Below are 22,552 nucleotides of genomic sequence, written 5' to 3' on the forward strand. Positions count from 1 at the left end.
AGCACTATTGATTTTAAAGATTGGATTGAGAATGTTCTTTTGCAGTAACATCTAAAGTTAACATTTTATTTATTCATTCAACAAATCTTTATTGAACTTCTCCCCCATCCCAAACATATCGTTAGGTACTAGGCCTTTCACTGGTAAACAAGAGAGAATTTGTGTTGTTTATATTCTTATGAGAGAGATGATCATTGAACTGTTTATCAAATAAAGTAGTTACAGCTTGTGATGAGAATTATGAAGGACATAAGCAAGATGATGTGTTGGAGGGAAGGGGGAACTGATGGACCCTGTGAGTGATCTGTGAGGGAGGCCATCCTGAAGCCAGGTGTGTGGGGTGAGGTGGAAGACTGTAGGGAGCAGAGGGAAGAGTCGGCTGTGAAGCCCCAGGAGGGACAGTGGGCCAGTGGAGCTAGAGCTTGGATGACAAGAGAGGTAGAGATGTGGTGGTGGGGCAGGAAGGGGTCAGAGCACACAGGCCTTGTAGGCCAAAGAAAGGTATTCGGTTGTTCTCAGAGCACCTGGGGAACCACTGAAGAATTTTGAGTAGGGTTGGTAGTGTGAAATCCATCCATTTCTCTTTCAAAGAGCTTTTTCTTTAACACTTTTTTCTAAAGCAGTCTTAGGTTCACAGCAAAGCTGAGGAGAAGGAGCTACAGAGATTTCCCATATACCCCCTCCCCCTCCACACGCAGAGCCTCCTGCGTCATCAGCATCCCTCACCAGAGCGGGACATTTGTTGCCACTGGTAAACCTGCCGTGATACAGCATGATCACCCAGAGTCATAGTTTACCTTAGGTTCACCTTTGTTGGTGTACACTATGTAGGTTTGGACAAACATGGAATGACATGTAGCCATCATTATGGTGTCAGAGTATTTTTACTGCCCTAAATATCCTGTGTCCTCCCTAGTCATCCTTTTCCCTCCCCAGCCCAAGCCCTGGCAACCACTGAGCTTTTTACTGCCTCCACAACTTTACCTTTTCCAGACTGTTACATGGTTCTGAATGTAGAATCATACAGCACACAGCCTTTTCAGATAGCCTTGTTTCATTCAGTGACATGCACTTCAGGTCCCCCCAATGGCTTTTCATGGTTTACTAGCTCATTTCTTTTTAGTGATGAATGATATCCCACTTTCGGATGTTCCAGAATTTATCCATTCACTTACTAAAGGACATCTTGGTTGCTTCTGTAGTTTTATAGTTATGAACAAAGGTGCTGTAAACGTGATGAAGGTTTTTGTGTGGACATAAGTTTTGAACTCCTTTAGATAAGTACCAGGGACTTCAATTGCTGGATTGTATGGTAAGATTATGTTTAATTTTGTAAGAAACCTTCAAATTATCTTCCAAATGGCTGTACCATTTTGCATTCCCACCCTGTTGCTCCACATTCTCAGCAGCGTTTGGTGTTGTCAGTCTTCTGGGTTTGGGCCGTTATCCTAGGTGTGTAGTGGCATCTCACTGTTGTAATTTGCATTTTCCTGATGACATATGATGTGGGACATCTTTTCACAGACTTGTTTGGCATTTGTATATCTCCTTTGGTGAGATGTCTATTTAGATCTTTGGCCCATATTTTAATGGGATTGTTTGTTTTCTTATTGTTGAGTTTTAATAGTTCTTTGTATATTTTGGATAATAGCCCTTTGTCAGATAGGTGTTTGCAGATGTTTTTCTCCCAGTCTGTGACTTGTTTTCTCATTCCCTTGACATTGTTTTTGTAGAGCAGAAGTTTTTAATTTTAATGAAGTCTAGCTTATCAGTTACTTCTGTGGATCATGCCTCTGGTATTACCTTAAATGTTACCACCTTACCCAAGGCCATCTAGGTTTTCTCCTCTGTTATCTTATAGAAGTTTTACAGTTTTGTGTTTTGTATTTAGGTGTGTGATCCATTTTGAGTTAGTTTTTGTGAAGGATGTAAAGTCTGTGTGTAGATTCACTTTTTACATGTGGATGTCCAGTTGTTGCAGTGCCATTTGTTGAAAAGACTGTCTTTGGTGCACTGTATTGCCTTTGCTCCTTTGTCAAAGATCAGTTGACTGTATTTATGTGGCTCTGTATGCAGGCTTTCTCTTCTGTTCTGTTGATGTATTTGTCTTTTCTGTCGCCAGTACCACACTATCTTGATAACTGATGCTTTACAGTAAGTTTTGCAGTAGGGTAGTATCAGTCCTCTAACTTCGTTTTTCTCCTTCAGTATTCTGTTGGCTGTTCTGAGTCCTTTGTATCGCCATATAAACTTTAGCATCATTTTGTTGATATCCACAAAATAACTTATTGGAATTGCATTCAAACTGTAGATCAAGTTGGGAAGAACTGACGTTTTGACAGTATTGAATCTTATCTATGAACCTGTTATTGCTCTCCGTTTATTTCATTCTTTGATTTTATTCATATGAGTTTTGTAGTTTTCTTTGTATAGCTCTTGTACACATTTTGTTAGATTTATACCTAAGTATTTCATTTTGGGGAATGTGAATATAAATGATACTGTGTTTTTAATTTAAAATTCCACTTTTCCGTAGCTGGTATTTAGGAAAGTGATTGACTTTTGAATGTTAATCTTGTATCTTGCAACCTTGCTATTATCATTATTGCTACTTTAATTTTTATTTTGACTTTAGTGTCCCATGTCCTTAAAATGATCTACATGCTTTCACAAGGTGTCTGATCGTGACCATCCTCACTTGAGTTTGCCTGATAGCCATTTCATTTTCATTTGGTTTCCGGGTCATGTGGATCTTGCCACCTCTCTGAAGTACTTGCTTCTCTTCCATTCTTTTTTTTAATTAAAAAAATTTTTTTTAAATTTTCGTGGGGGGAGGTAATAAGTTTTTATTTGTTTGCTTGCTTGCTTGCTTGTTTTTTAATGGAGGCACTGGGGATTGAACCCAGGACCTCGTGTGTGCTAAGCATGTGCTCTATGTGCACTGAGCTATATCCTCCCCCCTACTTGTCTTCCATTCTTGTCACTCATTCCTTCCTTGCAGATTTTCCTTTTTCATAACTTATTCATTGATTCAGTAAATACTTGGTGATTGCCTCCGATGTTCTGGACCCTTTTCTAGGTGCCGGGCCAGAGGGGCAAGGGAGGCAGATGAGGGCTTAGCTGTTGTGGGGCTTACCGACCAGTGGTAGAGGGGGTCAGGCAGAAATGGCCAGTCAACAGAAGAGAAAGGATGTGTGGAGGAAGTCAGGCAGAGGGAGGGACTGCACTCAGCAGGGAGGGAGGCCCCTTTAGGAGGCAGTCAGGTGAGGCCTCTTGAAGGAGGTGACATTCCAGCAGAGACCTACATGTTGAAAAGAAGCAAAAGCTGAGGGACATCTGGAGAAAGAGCATTCCAGGCCTCAGGAATAGCCAGTGCGAGAGCCCTGGGTGAGAAGGAGTGGGGTGGGTTTCACAGAAGGGACCTGGAAGTCTGCCAGTCAACTCTGTAGAAATAGAAGACCTGCACTTCAAATAGACTGTAAATCCAGCTTCCCAAGACATTTCTAATCGAGGGACTGGGGAGAGTCTCCATGGACCTAAATTTAGGGCCGGAAGACCCTCCACTCTGGTCAGGTACAGAGCGCCCACCTAGAGCTGCCAAGTGTGTTAGAGCTGCGACGGTGGCAGAGGGTCAGGACTTGAAGGGCAAAGACCTACACTCAGGCCTTGCCTGTGTGACCTTGGGCGTCTTGTGACCCTCTGACCCTCCGTAGCTTCATCGAAAAGTTGGGTAGGGTAAAGACTAAATGAGTGGTGCGCACTTGGTAAATTATAACGTGCTGCGTGCAATTGAGTATCTTTATTGAGGGGAGACTTGAGTCCAGATTTTCAGAGATGTGGTTTTCGGCGTGGAACAGAAAAGAGGGGCCGAGTGGCTGAGGTTCTGAGCTGAGAAAGGAGGCTGTGGGCATCTGGCCAGGGGCCTGCTCTCCCCCACCGCCCAGAGCGATGCCTGTGCCTGGCTTACAGCTGCAGCTCGGTGCCTTCACCGCTTCTCCTCCCACATTCTGTCTTTCCCGGCAGGCTTCAGAGTCAAGATGACCTGATCACATCTGATTTTGTGTCTCAGTTTCTTTCGCCTCCCTCACTATATCATAAGCTACTCGAGAGTGGGAACTATTTCCCGTATTCTTCCCACCCCTCCCCCTTCGTAGCATTTATCACGGTATAAATTACAGGGACCAGTACACAGTGAAGTGCATTTTAAGTTAAAATGCCCAACAGTGATCCTGATGACACTTGGTTTACTTATTCTGTCTGTTTAAGCTCCAGCTATAATTCATACCCATTTGAGAGTTCCTTGTTCCTGCCCCTAAACCTGACTTCCCTTTGTAGGACTAGACGTTGGAAGAGTTGTCACGCCCTGTTCTTCAGCCCCCAGGTTTCCCTAGATGCCAGTTAAGATTCCCTTTCCTGCCTGAAGATCATCCTTGGAAACCTTGGCCATGGCCTCCCTGTCAGAGCCGGTCACATTCAGAGAGTTCTGCCCCTTGTACTATCTCCTCAACGCCATTCCCACCAAGATCCAGAAGGGCTTCCGCTCCATCGTGGTCTACCTCACGGCCCTGGACACCAGCGGGGACTACATCGCCGTGGGCAGCAGCATCGGCATGCTCTACCTGTACTGCCGGCACCTCAACCAGATGAAAAAGTACAACTTTGAGGTGAGTGCTTCCCTTACTCGTAAGCACAGGTGAGCCCTGGCCATGTTCACCTGCGTGTGACATGGGACAGTTTACCTCTGATCTGCTGGAACGTGGCCTTAGTGCCTTAACCACACAGTGCTTTAAAACTATCTCTAGTTGAGGTCCAGCATCACTAAAAACGTTGATGCTTTTAACTCTTTTTTTCCTGCCTCCAAAAATCTAGCATTACGTTAAGAGAGAACATGACAGTGTTTAGCACTTAATAGAAAACTTTAGAGGTAGGTATTTTTTTCTGAGTGTTTCGTTTCTCAAAGGACCTTGACCACTTTACTTGAAAAATCTCTAGTTGTTCTGTTGAAATTATGAAAAAAGGATTAGGATCAGTATCAGCTAGCTGCCAAAAACGCGTGCATCTTAAATGAGGTCACTTCTGTAGGACACCACCCCTGGGATCCTGACCGACTGTGTTCTGTGTTGGTTGACTCAGGCATCTCTGTGTATGGTAGGTGTTGGTTGACACCGAGTATTGATGGACTATCTTTGAATTCGCCCGTTTAGTTAATATCTGTGATTTGTTGAGTACATGGCTTTTGGGAGAGACTCAAAGGTGACTGGGTTGTGGCTCCTGCCTCATGGCCCTGTGGGCTCTGCTCTGTGTGTGGTTACTGGGCCTTTACAGACTAAGACAGGCTTTTGTGTTTAAGAGAAATGTTTACAAATGTTTACATCTTAGTGGATATTCAAATTATTGACGTTTAATTAAAAGTTAGTTTTTCTGAAGCCTTTATACTCAATTTAAAATAACAAAAATGGTTAGCATGCGCATAGCACTTAACTGTGTGCCAGGCATTATTCTAGACCTTTACACATATTAACTCATTTCATCGTCACAGAAACTCTACCAGGTAGATGTCATTATCATCCCTGTTTTACCAGGGAGACAGCTGAGGCACAGAGAGGTTACGTGACCTGCCAGAGGCAGTTAGGAAATGGTGCCACCATCGTCTGAGCTTGGGGAGATTAGCTCTAGAGTTGTTTTATTTTTTAATTTTTGGCTCTACAATTTGGAGTTAGACTATTAGGTTAGATATTTAACTTGAAAACAAAGTTAAACATCTGCATGTAAAGCACATGAGAAAAGATTTAGAGAAACACCCCCAAACTGTTCATCAAACTATTGCTGTTTGTTTTCTTTGATTAATAGCTCATGGATATGACTGATCAAGTTTTCCAAACATTTAAGACCATTATGTAGCTAATCTTTAAAATTATGGTTGTAAATTAATATATCTGAAATCTCTCAAATATGTCAACACTTAGCAAGGAGAACTTATCTCCAGCAGTGAACCCCTAACAGGATAAACGAAAGAAACCATGCCCAGACACATCATAATCAAACTGCTGAAAACTACAGACAAAGAAACATCTTAAAAGTAACCAGAGAAGACTGATGCAGCGCCTGTTGGGGACAGCAATTCGAATGACTGCACGCTTCTCATCAGAAACTGTAGAGGCCAGAAGACAGTGGTACAGCAGGTCTAAAGTGCTGAGAGAAAAGAACCGTCAACTCAGAATTTTTACCCAGCAAAAATATCTATCAGGAAGGAAGGTGAAATAAAAATATCCTCAGATGAAGGAAGCTAAGGGGATTTGTTGAAGGCAGACCTGCTCTAAAATGATTGCTTCAGTAAGTTCTTTAGACAAAAGAGAAATGATACCAGCAGGAAACTTGGAATATCAGTCATGAAGGGAGAATGATAGGAAGTACAATAGACTGTTTCTCTTCTCTTGAGTTCTTCAAGATATATTTGGCAGTTAGCAAAAATTATTAACATTGATCGAGTTTTCAGTGTGTACAGATGTGGTAATATGTAAGACAGCTGTAAGACAAGAGGAAAGAGGAAGGGACCTGTATGGTGGAAAGGTTTCTGCTCTCTACTTGAAGAGGTGAGATATTGAGTCTAAACAGGTTTTGAAGAGTGTGCATCATGCCTGTTATGGTAATCCTTAGAGCAACCATTAAAAACCCTGTACAACGTGGACTAGTACAAGTCACTACAGATGTAGCAAAAGGGAATTTTTAAAAATATTCAGACAACTCACGGGAAAGTAAGAAGGGGAAAACAGAAGAAGGAAAAACAGAAGGAACAAACACAAAGCAAATAAAATGGTAGACCTAAATCAAAACATACCAGTAGTTTTGGAGACTTCAGCACCCCTCTCTCAGTAATGGAAGTAGCAGACAGAAAATTAACTAAGTTATAAAACTGAACAGCCCCATGACCATCATGATCTAATCGATGTTTACAGAACGCTCCACCTACCAGCAGCTGAATATACATTCTTTACAAGGGAACACGGAACGTTCACTAAGATAGACCAGGCTCTTGGTCATAAAACACACCTAAACAAATTTAAGTCAGGGCAGACTTCACATAAAACCACAAACCCTCAATGTGTAAAAAAAACACAGTGTCTGTGAAGTGCAATAAAATGGGGCACACCTGCACCTATGTTTAAATTTTCAGCCACCAAATCGGAAAAGCTTAAGGAAACAAGAATTTAGTGGTCCCCAGAATGAAACTACAAATTTTCTAGTTTTCCTAGAACTAGTTTTTTATTCATCACAGGGTGAGCGCTGTGAGCTTTGGAGGGGTGTGGTGTGTGTGCTAGGACAGCTTCTGCGGGGAGGAGTGGAGCTTGGGGGAATCTGCCACAAATTACTGGGCCCAGCAGAGTAGAAGGAAAGTCTGGGGGAAGATGCCATGTGTACTCTTCTACCTGGCTTTCCCTTACTGAGGGACCATGAAAAATGTATTCTACTGGGGCCAGAATCCACACTTGACAGCTCTAAATATCAAAATCATTTTTGGAACACCCGTAAGGTATAGAATATAAACATAATTGTGGAGAATCAGAAAGGAAGTAGAAAATAAAAATTCTTCTTTGGAAAGAACACAGAATTTGGAGTTAGACTGTTAGGTTAGGTATTTAACTTGAAAACAAAGTTAAATATCTGCTTGTAAAGCACATAAGAAAAGATTTAGAGAAACACCCCCAAACTGTTCACCATGATTCTCTAACTCTAGCAGGGGCTGAGAATGGGGTGGGGGTGTGAAGGAAAGGGAAGTACTTCTTATTTTTTCACTTTAAATCTGTGGAATTATCAGAGTTCTTTTTTAATGGCGATACTGGGGATTGAGTCCACAGCCTCGTGCATGCTAAGCGTGTGCTCTGCCCCTGAGCTACACCCTCCCTCCTGTTAGAAGTGTTTGCTGATAAGTGTGTTTTCATATGTTACTTGTACAAACACAACAACACAAAGATTTGTTTTGAATTTTGTCATTCATTAGCTGTGTGAGCCTGGAGATGAATTAAATATTTGTATCATTGTTACCGTGATTTTCATCTTTAGAGCTGGCTGAGTCTTAGCATCGTTCGGTACAAGCCCTGTGTTTTACAGGTAAAGAAACGGTAAGATTCCTGCTCCAGCCACAGCGCTGTTGCCTAACCATTGTGCTGTCTTCCTGTGTGAGCAGGCAGGGCTCCCATGGAAGTCTGGTTATAGAGGACAGTTGAAACCAGATTTGGAGTTTCTTTGGAATTTCCAAGTGGAAATTGAAAGATTGCATCAACTTGTTTAATTTAGGGAAAATCTAAGATTTTATGGGAAGGTAAATAAAAATGAAAGTTAGTTTACCTCCTAATAAATCCATGTTTGGAATGGGTGAAAGATTATGTCTAAATAAAGTTGTGTTCCAAAGAAGAAAGTGGACCTTTTATGTGGTAAATAGAACCTGATGTGTTTTCGAGAATAATGCTTTTGGAAACCTTTATTTTTCCTGCACAAGTTAGTGGGAGAGGGCAAATGGAGACACAAGAAATTCTTCCTAGTTGAGTGCCAAAAACATGAGGAAAACTCTGTAAGGAGCTAATAACAAGGGCAAAAATGTTGCAAACTTGTTAAATCTATGGGTGTGTCGTATGTAAGTCTAGACCAGAAAGATGACGTATGTTTCTGATTTTCTGCTTTGAAACTAAACGTGTGAGCTCTTTAGCATTTAGCACGTGGTGGAAATTTCCTGGATTTGCCTTCAGAACTGTCTCTGCACCAACCACAGTGACACTAGGGCTCGTTTCTGCAGCTTTTCCACACTGATCTCGGATGAATTTACTCACAAGTACGTACTGGGTGCCTGTTCTGTGCCAGGCCCATTTTAGGTCCCGGAGCCACAGTGGAGAACACAGCAGGCAGATCCCAGCCTCAAGGAGTATGGAGTCTGATGGGGGAGAACCAGAAAAACACAGAAACACAGACTAGCAGGAGAGGGGCCAGGGGAGGATGAGCAGCAGCAGGGTGGGTGGCCACGGGTAAACAGGAAGTTAGGAAGGTCACACCAGGCTGCTGTGTCTGGTGGAGTATTCCAGGTGGAGGGAAGGAGAGGCCTGGACGTGGCAGCACGGCTGGGTGTCTTCCAGTTAGAAAGCTCATGCCTGTTTCATTGACTTACGCCTGTCATGGTTTGCAGAGTGGCGCAGAAATGAGTTTTGGTCTCACCACATCAGCCAGAGGTGCATTTGCCTAACGCCTCCCCCATCGATCCCCTCCGGAAGTAACCCTTAGATCTGCAGGTTAGGACCCTGTGGTCTAAATTCGTGTATGTCAGTAGCATTATGAGGTAGGTTTCACTGGTGTCCTCAGCATTGAGAGCCACAATTCAGTAGCTGCGAGGAACTTACTAGCTCTCACATTTGTTTTCCAGTGACTCGTATTTTATTGGACATCCATTCTGCCTTAAGTGACCAAAGTTCAGTTCAATAGCAGTTTTTTTTAATGGCAATTAACAGGGTGACTTAAAAATGTATTTGAAATTGTAATGGGTCAGGAAGAGTCAAGACACTCTTGGAAAAAGAACAAGATGAAGAAGTTGCTCTACTGAGTAGCAAGGCTGTAAAGCTCCGATAATTAAGACAACGTGGTGTTAGCACAAGAATAGATAGATAGGTCATTGGAGCAGAGCAGGGAAGCCAGAAAACCCACATGTATGTGAACACTCGGGTTGTTGCAAAGGTGATAATACAGAAATTTTCTGGGAAGTGGTGTATGGAGTTGGACGTGAATATAGGGGGAAATGAAACTCGGTCCCCGCCCCACTGCGTGTGGTGACTTTGTCTTAGCGCTTTGACTGCTGAGACTTCTGCCCGGTGTCTGGGTATTCTCCTTACAGGCAGTCTGCCTTCTGTCCCTCTCTTTAAGGTCTCCTCTAGGGAAAGGGTCCTAGGCTCTAGGGAGTTCTTTCGAGTCTCGTGGACATTCCCTTCTCCAGTTTGCTCTTGGAGATAAGGAAGTTCCAGAAAACCAGGTGCCTTTGTGTAGCTTTTAGATCATTAAAAAGTTGTGTAACCATTCAAGCTTTCAACTTTGGTTCTTTGTTAGTAAAAGAAGGAGAATAGTGAAATAATTTGTATGAACTTAATGAATTCATATCTTATTTGAGTCTTCTTGAATATTTCGGATCTGTTGGTTATTTGATACGCTAGCAGTTTCTACCAAAGGCTGAGCTCTGGCATCAAAAGCAGCTCACAAAGAAAGCCTTGTCAGACTTCACAGTTCCCATGAACTTGCCCACAAAGAACACTTTTCCCCTGATGTGTTTTGTCTTGGGTATAAAGGGGAAACTGCCTGCCAAGAAGTCTAAGAAAGTTGGCTGAATGCTGTCCTAACGGTGAAGAGTTCCTCTGGAAATCCGTTGCGGGCTGCTTTCAAATCAAACTTTTTTTCCTTAAGCCAATGTTGAATTTCTGTTTGAGGAAGTTAAGTTGCCACAACAAGGCAATAGGAAGTGTGTCCTAGGAAGCTAGAAATGAGGGAAATATGAGTTAAACACACAATAGATGGGATCTGAGCTGGACAGCAGGAGACAGAAGTGGCTCCCATGCCTGAATAAGACAGAACTGTCCTCACAGCAAAAGAAAAGAGTTACGTGTTGGGAGAGAGTGAGCAGTCTGCCGTGTGACTGGGGGGGACTCAGAATCCGACTGAGTCAGGCTCTGCAGCTGGCGGTCCCCTGGAGAGCTGTGATCCTCGTGGCCTGACTGGCTGATGGAGGTTTGATCAGAAGTTGCTCCATGCTTGCCAGACAGCTTATGGACTAGAACTTGCTGGCCATGCGTGTCAGCCAGCGGGGGAAGAATGTGCCGGTGGAATCTCCATGTGCGTTCTGGTTTGTGAGACGGTTCATTCATTGTAAAATAAGGAGTTGGCTCTGGGACTTCGACTTCTTGTGAGTCACATGATCACAAGACCACCTCCCCGGGCTGATCAACAGCAGGACACTAAACAGATTGAAAATCTGGGTCAGGAAGTTTGACGGCCGGATCCTTACATGCTGACCCACGAGTGCGGAGCTGTGGTGGGGGCATAGCCATACCCTTTAGTGTGTGAGGACACGTGCACACGTGCACAGCTGTGAGTAAGAGCCAGAGAGTGCAGTGTCCCAGGTTCAGGGCCCTGGCGTGGTGGGTGGGGTGTGCAGTCAGGGGACGGGCACAGAGGGCCTCAAAGTGCTCTTGATAGAGGCGGCTGCTGGATCCGAACTAGCAGCCAGGAGTCGTGTTTTCCAGTGCTTTCTGCCTTCCTGGCTGTTTGCTTCACCTGCTGAAGGGGCTGCCGCCTTCTACCAGGAAAAAAGAAGGATGTCAGACCTTCCAGATCACTTCCTCTCCTCGGAAACTGTTGAGCCAGGAATGAAGATGGCTGCTGAGCCAGTGGAAGACAATGGCATCAGCTTTGTGGACGTGGCATTTATTGACAATGCACTTTGCAGCTGAAAGTGGTGGAAGTGAGTCCTCTGGTGGTGCTGATGATGAAAGAGATGGCGTCGTGTCATGTTCTTTCAGAGGAGAGTTCCAGGACGTGATAAGATACCATCTGAGTCTTCATTGTGCAAAGGACACTTTCTAGCTTGTAAAGAAGAGAATTTTCTTTTCAAACTCAGTTTGAAAGAAAAGGATGAATATGGAGATAAGTCTGTAATGTTTACTGTTTGGAACAAGAACTAGGTATTAAAAGTGCACAGTTTGGGGGAAGAAAGGTACTCTTCATGTTCCCCTGCCCAAGCTGCACGGGACTCCACAGGCTTGTTTTGTGACAACTCTTTAAGCTGTTTATATAGTCACGTTGTGTATAGCATTGTAGACATGATCATATTTCATTATTTAAAATAATGAAAACAATACTATGCCAGGAGGCCCTTGGCGATCAGCCAGCTGTCACCCTAAAGGCAGCAACCTTGCCTGCCCCTGCCTCTCGTGCGCCTGTCAGAGCAGACGGCGTCCTTCCTGTGACCCACCTATATGTGTGCATCAGTGTGGACAGGGCTTGTCCCTGTGTTTGTTGATGGGACCGTGAGACCCAAAAGCAGCAGCTTTGTGTCCCCCACAACAAGCACAGTGAAGCTGTCACTAAGCACTTAACTGCTTAACCCTACTTCAATGTCTGTCTCATTTTAAACTAGCAAGTCTTTTAAATACTTGATATTATTAAGTCCTATCTCCATTTGCAGACTTGTATGAAAACAATACTAGATTGGTACTTTAATGCAGTTAGTGCAGTAAAAATCCCATTTCTAAATAATGTGCTAAATGATTGGTTTTATGAAATAGATATACTGCAGAAAAATATTAATAGTGGATTTGAGCCTCAAGTCTTTAAGTATCCTAAAAAGTTTTGAATATCCTGATTTGGCTATAAAATATAACCCTGAAATATTTTATCTTTTTCAATAAGGTAGAATTGTTGTCAGTGTCTTTTTACTCCGTATGTCACTTGATTATAACCTAATCTCAATTACCCTCTCCTGCTGTGGGGACCGTAATTAGCAAAAACTCTGAATCCACCATTGTGCTCATTCCAAAGCCACACTTTTTACTACCTGCTCCCAGCCAATTACTGAGTGCAGCCAGGGCGCTAAGGCTGGCTCATTCCTGTGAAACAGATGACTCCTCTGACCAGAGACTTTGGCGTGGGGTGTCCCTGTTGATCAGAACTTTCTAAAACTGCACTGCAGACTGAGAGTTACCTGTCCCACTCTCCTCTCTTCCCTTTCTTTCCCTTCCAGGTTGCAGACCTGCATTGTGATCTGACAGTTCTTACTGTGTCCTCCAACTGTTTCCCCCTTTCCCTCACAGGTTTTTCCCCAGACGAGTACCTTGCATGTGTAATTCCATCTTTAGGACTTGCTTTTCAATGGACACAAACTAATGCAATAGTATAGTTCAGACTTTCAAGACATCTACATGTCTGTCAGTTACTGTGAGGTGTTGAAATCTCCAACTGAAATCGTGCATTTACTTTTCTCATTTCAGTTCTATCAGTTTTTGCTTCATTTATTTTTTAAATTGTGGCAAAATAAACATAATGTAAAATTTACCATTTTAACCATTTTTAAGTGTATAGTTCAGTGGCATTAAGTACATTCACATTGTTGTGTCGCTTCATGCATTTTAAAGCTTTGTTGTTAGGCACCTGTACATTTAGGGTTGTGTCTTCTTTTTGAACTGATCCTTTTATCACTATAAAATGTCTCTTTTCATCTCTGATAACATTCCTTGTCTACTTTGTCTTGTATTAATACCACCACTTTCTTATAGTTAAACTCTTGCTTTCTTATAATTAAGCTTTGCATGGTGTATCTTCCTCTGTTCTTAGCTTCAGCTTGTCTATGCCTTTATATCTTAAGTGCATTTCTTGTAGATAGTGTAAAGTTGGATCTTTTTAACCCAGTTTGATGATCTCTGCCTTCTAGTTGGCATATTTAGGCCATTTGTATTTAATGTAATTGTTGAAATGGTTGGATTTAAGTCACGGTTTCTCAACCTGACACTGCTTACATTTTGGTTTGGGGGCGCTGTCCTGTGTATTGTAGGATGTTTAGCTGCACCCCTGGTTTCTGCCTACTAGATGCCAATAATATCTCCCAAGTTGTAGCAGCCCCCAGATATTGTTAAATGTCCTGTGGGATGGGGGAGGGGAGGGACAAAATTGCCCCAGTGGAGAACTATTAGTTAAGTTTACCAACTTGGTAATTGTTTTCTAGTTACCCCACCTGTTCTTTATACCTTATTTTTTTGTGTTCTTTTCCTACTGCTCTTTGTTTTATTTATTCATTTTCATTTATTAATTTCTATTGAAGTGTAGTGACACAAGTGAACTTATGTACAAAACAGACACAGACTCCTACTGCTCTTTGGATTAATCATGTTTTCATACTTCTGTTTTACGTGCACTACGGCTTATTAGGCCCTATTTGGTTTATTTTTTTAGTAGTTCTTCTAGGGTTTATAGTAAGTATCCTTTAACTTACCTCAGTCTACCCTCAAGTAATAGTATGTCACTTCACAGATAATATAAAAATTATGCAACAGTTTTATTTCACTTTCAGATTTTTTGTTGTTGGTATATAGAAATACAAAAATCAATTGTATATTTCACTTATATTCTGTTTTGTAGATTTCTTAGGGTTTTCTACATTGATGATTGTGTTTGCCTATGAAGAGTTTTACTTCATCTTTTCCAGTCTGTGTGCCTTTAATTTTTAACTTGACTTATTGTGCTTTGGGCCCCCAGTGTAACGCTGGCAGTGGAGTGAACGTCTCTGTCTTAGCCTTAGTCTTCACCGTTACATTAGCTGTACATTCCTGACAGATGCTTCTATGTCTATTCCTAGCTATCTGAGAATTTTTATCATGAATGAGTATTGAAGTTTGTCAAATATTTATCCTGAATCTGTTGTGATGATATGATTTCCTTATTAATATGTTACATGAATTGAGTTTTGGTTATTATTCTAACTCTGCATTACTGTTTTAAGCCCCATTCTGTTATGATATATTATCCTTTTTAGAAAGTCTTGCTATATTCATTTTAGCAATATGTTATTCAGATTTTTTTGTGTTTGTATTCGTGAGGAATGTTGGCCTGTAGTTTTCTTATAATGTCTCTGGCCTTCTTCATTATACATGTAACTGTCTAGCTTTTTGTTTCTGTTTGTAACTACTCAAATTGGACTTATTATTATTATTATATTTTAGAGTCACTGTGTAGAGACTCTTACATTTTCGTCGTCTTCACTCGCCATTCCTTGTTACATCTCAGTTGTTCCATTTGCAACTGTTTCCCTTCTTACTGGAGCACAGCCTTTAGCAGTTCTCACGTTGAAATCTTTTGGTGGTAAGTACTCTTGACTTTTTGTTTGTCTAAATGTCTCTCTGTCTTTGAATTGTCTAGAGAGGTGTTCTATCCAAGGCCAAGTTTTTCTCTTAGCACTTTGAGGATAATGTTCCACTGTCTTCTGGACTCAATTGTTGAGAAGTCCTTTCTAAAAATTACTCATATTTAGTCGTTTTCCCTTTTTCTCTGACATATTAATACCTTCTCATTGCATTTGAGGTTTGACCGTTTCACTACACGATGTGCGTGTGTGTTCCTTTCCATGAGTCTTGTTCAAGGCTTGTGCTCCTGCGGGCACAGCCCTTTCATCAGTTCTGGGTGGCGTTCAGCGCATCTCTGAGGACACCACCTTCTCTTGCTCTTTTCCCGCCTTCAGAGAGTCCCAGTTAGACGCAGGTGGGACCGTCGTGTTCTGTCCTCTGTGACTCTTCACTTCTTTACGTTTTTTATCTTTTCTTTCTTTTCTACACCGATCTGCCATCTAGTGCAGTAATCTTTCAGCTGTGACTCATCTGTTATTTAGCCCACCATGAACCTCTTTTGATTAGTTTTCATTTCTACCTGATTTTTAAAGTAATTTTTTAAGTTGAAATATAGTTGATACACAATATTGTGTTAGTTTCAGGTGTACAGCAAAGTGATTCAGTTACACATGTGTGTGTATCTATATTCTTTTTTCAATTCTTTTTCATTTTAATTTATTATAAGATACTGAATATAGTTCCCTGTGCTATACAGTAAGTCCGTATTGTTTATGTGTTTTATATATGGTACTGGGCGTCTGTTAATCTCATACTCCCAATGCATCCCTCCCCCTACTTGATTATTTATAATAATGGCTTGCTCTTATGTTTCAGTTTCCTTTTATATTTCTTTCAAAATGTTAAGCATGTTTCTTTTATGTTCTGGATCTCTTCCTTCTAAGTGAAATACTTGAGTCGGGGTGAGGGGTTGTCCAATTCTGTGACTGCTTTTTTTAGCTGATTCTTCTTTATGGGGCCTGTTTCCCTATGGTAATTTCTATTTGTGAGCTTCGGGGCTGATCCTCACATGTGCAGATGCCGAGGGACTTGGGTCGAGACTGTTCCACAGCTGGGCTTTTGTTCACTCTGCAGGCACCTTGGAGTGCTACCGACCTCGGAAGCACGCCAGACTGCCTGGCACGGAGCTTCTTAGGGAAGGAAGAATAAATTCAGACTCTGGTGCTGGGTAGGGCAGGTTTGCGATTACAGATTCTGGGGAACTGTTCTTTTTTATTCACTTCAGTCAATGCCTGAGATAAGACAATTCCTTGTCAGCTCGATTTGCCAGCAAATTGACTTTTCCCTATGTCCACTTTCCCTGAGAGTTAGGTCTTCAGGGGTTCTGGGTTTTGCAGGGGAGATCAGTTCCAGCTCCCCCACCCTCCAGTCTGGCCTGAAGCCTTGTCCCCGTTACCCCTGCTCACCTCAGAAAGCCTCGGGTCCAAGTGTTGGCCAGGTAGCCCCGGGGTGGCCTGCAGCTCCAGGGCCGGCTTCTGTTCCAGTTTGACAATTTTCTTCTTGTTTTGGGCTCTTGTGGATCCTATACTTTCTCGAGATCCGCTGTGCATTTAGAAGAGCGTTCTAGGTGTCTCACTCGGCATTTCTGGGTGTTCGGAGAGGAATGATTTCCAGCATAGCTACAGTATTTTACTGTCAGGTGTTGAAACGTCATATTTTGTCTCTATCTGAAGTATAGTTAAGTACTGGTAATCCGATGCTCGGGACGGTTTGGTCTTAAGTCAAGAACCGTAGCGTTAATAATCATATTAAGTAACACTAAGTTGAGTTTAATACGTTGGTTTATCAAAAAGCATGTGGACATGCACTGTGTGTAGATATTCAGGCTTCCAGCCCATCTGAGCAATGATTTTTGTATTGAAACCATTCATTCAGAAAATCACACAGTTGTTTGATTTTTGCTGCCACATGGCATGCTCTCCAGTAAATGATTCTGATTCCAGATGCAGTAGCAGTTTTTATAATTACAAATTCCTGGGGAAAAATTCACTTTGAGCTTCTGCTGCCACGTCAAGGTGGTACCTACCTGAAGCATGTGGTCACTTTCTTCCTCAGAGCAGTGATGGAACCGTCACTCCTGTCCCCACACTCCAGGTGTGGGGTCCTCTCATTCTCCTCCACGGCCGACCAGGCTGTCTGTCTGCAGGGCCCGTGGGCTCGCTCAGAGACAGGGCAGAGCAGCGAGGCGGAGCGGGCCCTGGAGAGTCACACCCAGTGTGGGTCCTAACATGGGTCTCTCCAGCTGTGTGACCGCGGGCACACCACTCAACCTTTGTAAAGTGAGGCTAAGGACAGCACTCCCCTGTTGGCGGTCTGAGGATTCCAGGGCATAATGCACGTGAAGTGCCAGACAGTAGCCTGGGGAGCAGGGAAGGGAGACGCTCACAAGGAGGGTCGCTGTGCTGTTTTCACCACGGACGCGCGTTCTAACCAGGTCTTGAAAGTGTCTTCGTCAGGGTTTACTGCCTTCGTGCCTGTTCACTTGCCACTTCTCTCAAAGAGGAGCACCTTTTCCCTCCTCCTTCCGTCCTGTTCCCACCTGGGATTACCAGACACACCTCTGACTGATACACCTGCAAAATCAGGAGTTTCCAGGGCTCCTCCTTCCTTCCTGTAGCTTAAGACACCCAGATCCCTGACCCTCTGGCATGATCTGGCGCCAGATACATTTAGAGCTCATGAAAATAGCCTGCAAGCTGTAAAGCACCAGGTGAGAGACAGCTGGGTCACCGCAGGCGGCGGCCCTTCGTGCGCTTGTCTGGGTGCCGCAGCCCAGTGTGAGAGCGGGACCGTGCCCTGCTGTGCGTGACCGAGCGGCCCAGCTCCGCACCCGGATGTGGAGGGAGAGCTGCCTGTCGGACGGGTTAACTGCCGTCTAAATGACTGCATCAGGGATCAGAATGGTTTATTGGAGGTCTTGCCGAATGTCTTAGCAAGGTCAAAGTGGTTGTGTAATTTTTCTGAGTAAATGGTTTCAAAGTGAAAAATGATCACTTGGTGGGCTGGAAGCCTGAATATCTGTGTGCAGTGCTTGACATGTGCTTTTTAATAAACCAAAGTATAAAGCTTGAGTTAATGTCATTTCGTATGACTATTGATCAAGAACCCAGACATGCCAGGAATCAGTTTGTAACGCGCTGTCTTACTGATCCTCACGGCAAGACTGTCGCAGTCACCGTGGACAGCAGCCGGTGAACAGCTTGTCCACGTTGAGAGGTGAGAGGGCAGAGCTTCGGTCTAGGGCAGCTCTTCTGACTCCAGACTCCGGTTCGGAGGGCGAACTACCCCCTTGCCCGAGCTCCTTACAACTCCCTGGATAAGAGCTCAGTGTATTTGCACCTGGTCGGCCAGCATTTCCTGCCTCAGAAATGCAGTTTTAAATGTCATCTCAAAGACGAACAACCTGGAAAGAATAAGGTTTGAAGGGGTTTACTTGCCTTTCTGGGTTGTGCACGTTTTCACTCAGGGAGGCGCAGGCCGCAGTCCAGTGAGCGTTCCGTTCTGCTGCCGGGCGATGGCTTCCGTTCTGAAAGCTGGCCTGGCCCTTTGTTGCTGAACGTGTCCTCTTTCAGGGGAGGACGGAGTCCATCACAGTGGTGAAGCTGCTGAGCTGCTTTGATGACCTTGTGGCCGCAGGGACAGCCTCCGGGAGGGTTGCCGTTTTTCAACTTGTGTCCTCCTTGCCCGGGAGAAATAAACAGGTACGTGCTGATCATTTTAGCATCCCTTAACTTTTTGACAAATTCCTCATGTATTTTAAATGAGAAACTCTCATCTGCTGAGAAAATATGTGCTCAGAAAAGCCTAGCACTGTGCTCTTTATAATCTGGTAACATCTTTGCTCCTGGTAGGACACTCGGCAGAAAGCACACGTGGCTAATTTAAATTTTGCTTAATGTTCTCTGGCTCTTCTCTTGTCAGCTTCAAAGGTGAATAGATGGATGGGCCCCTGTGCCGGGCTCAGCGTGGAAGCCGGGCTGGGAGCACCGGCTCTTCCACAAACAGCAGGGAGTGCGTCCCAGCTCGTCCGTGCAGCTCCCTCTCACAGTGCTCATCCTTTTCTCTTCTTGTGTGTGTTTTTGTCATTTATTTGTAGCTTCGGAGATTTGATGTCACTGGTATTCACAAAAATAGCATAACAGCTTTGGCTTGGAGCCCCAATGGAATGAAGTTGTTCTCCGGAGATGACAAAGGGAAAATTGTCTATTCTTCTCTGGATCTAGACCAGGTAAAATTATTTTCAGAAATGTTGTTGGCCTTCCATTTGAAGAAATTATATTCGTAATTGTATCTTTAGTTGGTCAGTTTGTATTCTTGATCGCTGTCCCTTTCTAATCTCAATTGTTATTTGTAACATTTTCTTTCAAGGACTTTTCTAATGCTTTATAAGCTACTTCTGTGTCTAAAGAATTGGCCTTTGTTTCTACTGGAACATTTATTTCTCCATTCTCCTGCTGTTTATTGCTACTTCTTAGAAAAGAGCCACTATCAATCCTGATTCCTTGAAAGGTTTGTAGGAGGGCGTGAAGCATCTCACAGTCATAATTATTGTTAACTGAAAAAAAAAAAAAAAAAAAAGGAACAACCTGAAAGCTGAGAATGTTTTATTCAGTGGGCTTACTGAGGACTTGAGCAGGGCAGACAGGCTCTCAGGTAGCTCTGAGGGACGGCTCCGGAGAGGTCAGGGAGGAGCCAGGACAGAGAGGAGCTGTGCCAAAACAAACCAGGTAGTTGAACATCAAAGGGTTTCTGCTAATCAAAGAAAAAACAAACATCTCAAATTAATGACTTCAGCACTTTCCTATGTTTGGGAAGATGCAAGAGTCTGGGCTCATTGAAATCATCCCTTCGAGATGCACCTTAACACTCTAGGGACAACATCCTGTTCCTTCCATCCTAAGTTCCCTCAGGGTGCCCATTGGCTGCCGTGGCTGATGGCCTCAGGTTTCCAGCAGCCTTAAATGCTTACTGATATGGCAGGCAGCGTTCTTTGTCCACACTGTAAATGAAAATCAGCGCTTTCAGTGGCTGGAGCACTGGCCCGGCCAAACCTTGGTTGTGTGGGAGAGACTGATGGCAGAGGAGCAGGGGGGTTTGGTGGCAGCAGGGGGCCCAGCCTCACCCTCTTATTGGTTATTTTGTTTATGCCTCACAGCAGCACCCTGAGCTAGGTGTGGAAATCCTCAGGTGGGGACTTGCCACTGGTCCGGGGGCGCAAGCCTGACAGCTCAACCTCAGACTGAGGGTCTGCTCCCAAACCATGCCTTTCCCACTGCGAACGTGGCTTTATGGCCGCCTGGGCTTTACTCACTGTGCCGTGTGTCTGCCCAGCTAGAGTGGGCCCCTTGGAGACACAGTCCATTCGTTTTCTCACTTGTAGTCATCATTCCTAGTGCGTCTAGGAATTCAGCAATTACTAGCCAGGCCCTTCTGCTCCAAGACTGACTGCAAATATTCTCTAGCAGTAGTTCTCAGACTTTTTTTGGTTTTTTTTGGAGAGAAGGTAATTGGGTTTAGTTATTTATTCTTTGGAGGTGGTACTGAGTTCTCAGACTTTCTGATCTCAAGATCCCTTCACATTTTTAAAAAGAGGACCCCAAAGAGCTTTTGTTTGTATAAGTTTATATCTACTGAGTGCACTAGGTTAGAAATTAAAAAAGATTTATTAACTTTATTTTGAACTAATAAACTCATTATGTGTTAACATAAATAACATATTTGTGAAAATAACTCTTTTCAAAACAAGTGAGGAGAGTGGCATTGCTTTACATTTTTGCAGATTCCTTTAATTCTGGCTTAATAGAAGACAGCTGGATTCTACATTTAACCTGCCACAATGCATTGTTTTGGCTGGAGTGCGTGAAGACGGTCTGCCAGACCGCAGCTGGAAATGGGAGGAGTGTTTTAGTTGCCCTTCCTTTATAGGGAACTGTGGATGTTCTTCTTTAATCATATCCCCAGATCAGTAGTAGTTTCTTTAAAGGTTGGTCACAACATGAAATCTGAAGTCACGTGGGTGAGTTTTTCGTGCTCTGTTACAGTGAAATCCATTGGTCTACCTTACACTTTGAATGGCTCCTTAACCCATATGTGATTTTGTAGCATGCAATGGTCACTTGGAAAATATTGACCCACTGAGATGCAGATCTTAGAAATGTTAACACCCTTAATTATGTAATATCAAAGAAATCACCCTTGTTAATGCCACCATCATTCTAATGAAAAAAGTCTTTAACCATTGGAAGTCTGCCAAGTTCGCAGGGGTGGATACAAGTTTTCAAATTCTAATCTTCGCTTGTAAACTTGAATTTTATTATTAACAGCAAATACTATCACTTGTTTACCTTGAAGCGACAGGCTCGCTTTGTTCGTTCTGAGGAAATGCCTGCCAAATACCCAAATGTGAATAATTACAGTATTTCAATTAAGAATGGCGTTCTGTGACAAGGAAGCGATTGCCTGGGCTCACAGCTCATGCAGTGCACAGGTGCTTCTCCGAGAGAACCAGAGGCTTCGTGTCAGCAGGCGCGCTGTGTGCACGCCCCCTTTTGTCACACAGACACAAAGGTGTGTGCAAGGGTCATGATTTGATGAAATTGTCGTTTTCTTGCATAAAGACATTCGGAAGTGAAATAGTATGTTTTGGCTGCGAGCGTCAAGGGTTAGCTGAGCCTGTCATTTGGTGCCCTGCTCAGCTTGGGCCCCCTTGAGGTTCCAGTAGCTCTCCCACTGTGGGTCTGTACCGTCAGCACAGATGTCAGCTCAGCGAAAGGGCAGGTAAAAAAATCCAGTTTTTTAATGACAGTGGTTTTGACCTCGACGGGTCACAGGGACCCTCGGGGACCGTGGACTACACTTTGAGAACTGTACTCCACAGGAAAGTGTTTTGTCAAGATGTGAACGGGTCCCCTGTATTTGTGCTTTCCTGCTGCCACTCCCCAGCCTGTGGGCGGCCCCAAGGGAGCACTGCTCAGGCACCGTTTCCAGAAACAGAGAGAAAATCATGTGCAGAATCCATTGTCCTGAGCACACTGATCGTTTTTTCCCAGCCTATTGAGGTTCTGATAATTTTTTTAAAAGACACAGGTATTCCATGAGACTTGCAAAAAAGACAAGGGAAGATGTGTGTTTTTGCAAAATACAGTACAATACATTTAATTCCATTACAAGCTAAGTCAAAAATTGAAAAGCCACGTCTGCATAACTGCACAGGTAGGCGGGAAATCTGGCTTAAAAGTCCTTGCTGTTTCATGAGGAATGAGAGTTTCTCTATCTTGATTATGTTGGTGGTTACACAACTGTGTGCATTTGTCAAAATTCATAGAATTTTATATCTAAAAAGGGTGTATTTTACTGTATGTAGATTTTACCTGTACATCTGATTGCTGCTCCTTCTTTCCCCTCAAAGGTCTGTGACGTTGCATCAGTATTTCCTGAACAATTAAAGACACAGGTTCTGGAGAAGAATGACTTACAGGAGCAGATATTTGAGTCCAAGAAATACAGTTTGTGTTAGCAGTAAAATACCTTCTAGAATTTTAATGTATTTCTTAATATATTTAGTGCGACTTTAATTTCTCTCTAGCCTATTGCCTCTGACCCTTTCAGTGGGCAAGGGTATAATGTCCCCAGAA

At 43.3% G+C, this 22,552-nt stretch overlaps 1 protein-coding gene across 3 annotated transcripts in view; it reads left to right on the forward strand.

The window, feature by feature from the left end:
* TECPR2 (tectonin beta-propeller repeat containing 2) overlaps positions 1–22,552 on the forward strand; it is an 81,953-nt gene that overhangs the window by 3,081 nt on the left and 56,320 nt on the right. For 2 of the 3 annotated variants that reach the window (XM_032482711.1, XM_006175658.3), the window contains exons 2-4: positions 4,375–4,664; positions 18,491–18,619; positions 19,015–19,146. In XM_032482711.1, the coding sequence (XP_032338602.1) occupies positions 4,446–4,664; positions 18,491–18,619; positions 19,015–19,146 (480 nt within the window). In that variant the 5' untranslated portion in view covers positions 4,375–4,445. Of the gene's footprint in view, positions 1–4,374; positions 4,665–18,490; positions 18,620–19,014; positions 19,147–20,723; positions 21,486–22,552 lie in introns of those variants that run through there. The other variant, XM_032482712.1, reaches the window with a different exon arrangement.

The sequence above is a fragment of the Camelus ferus genome, chromosome 6 (assembly GCF_009834535.1).
Source record: "Camelus ferus isolate YT-003-E chromosome 6, BCGSAC_Cfer_1.0, whole genome shotgun sequence".
Taxonomy (NCBI): Eukaryota; Metazoa; Chordata; class Mammalia; order Artiodactyla; family Camelidae; genus Camelus; species Camelus ferus.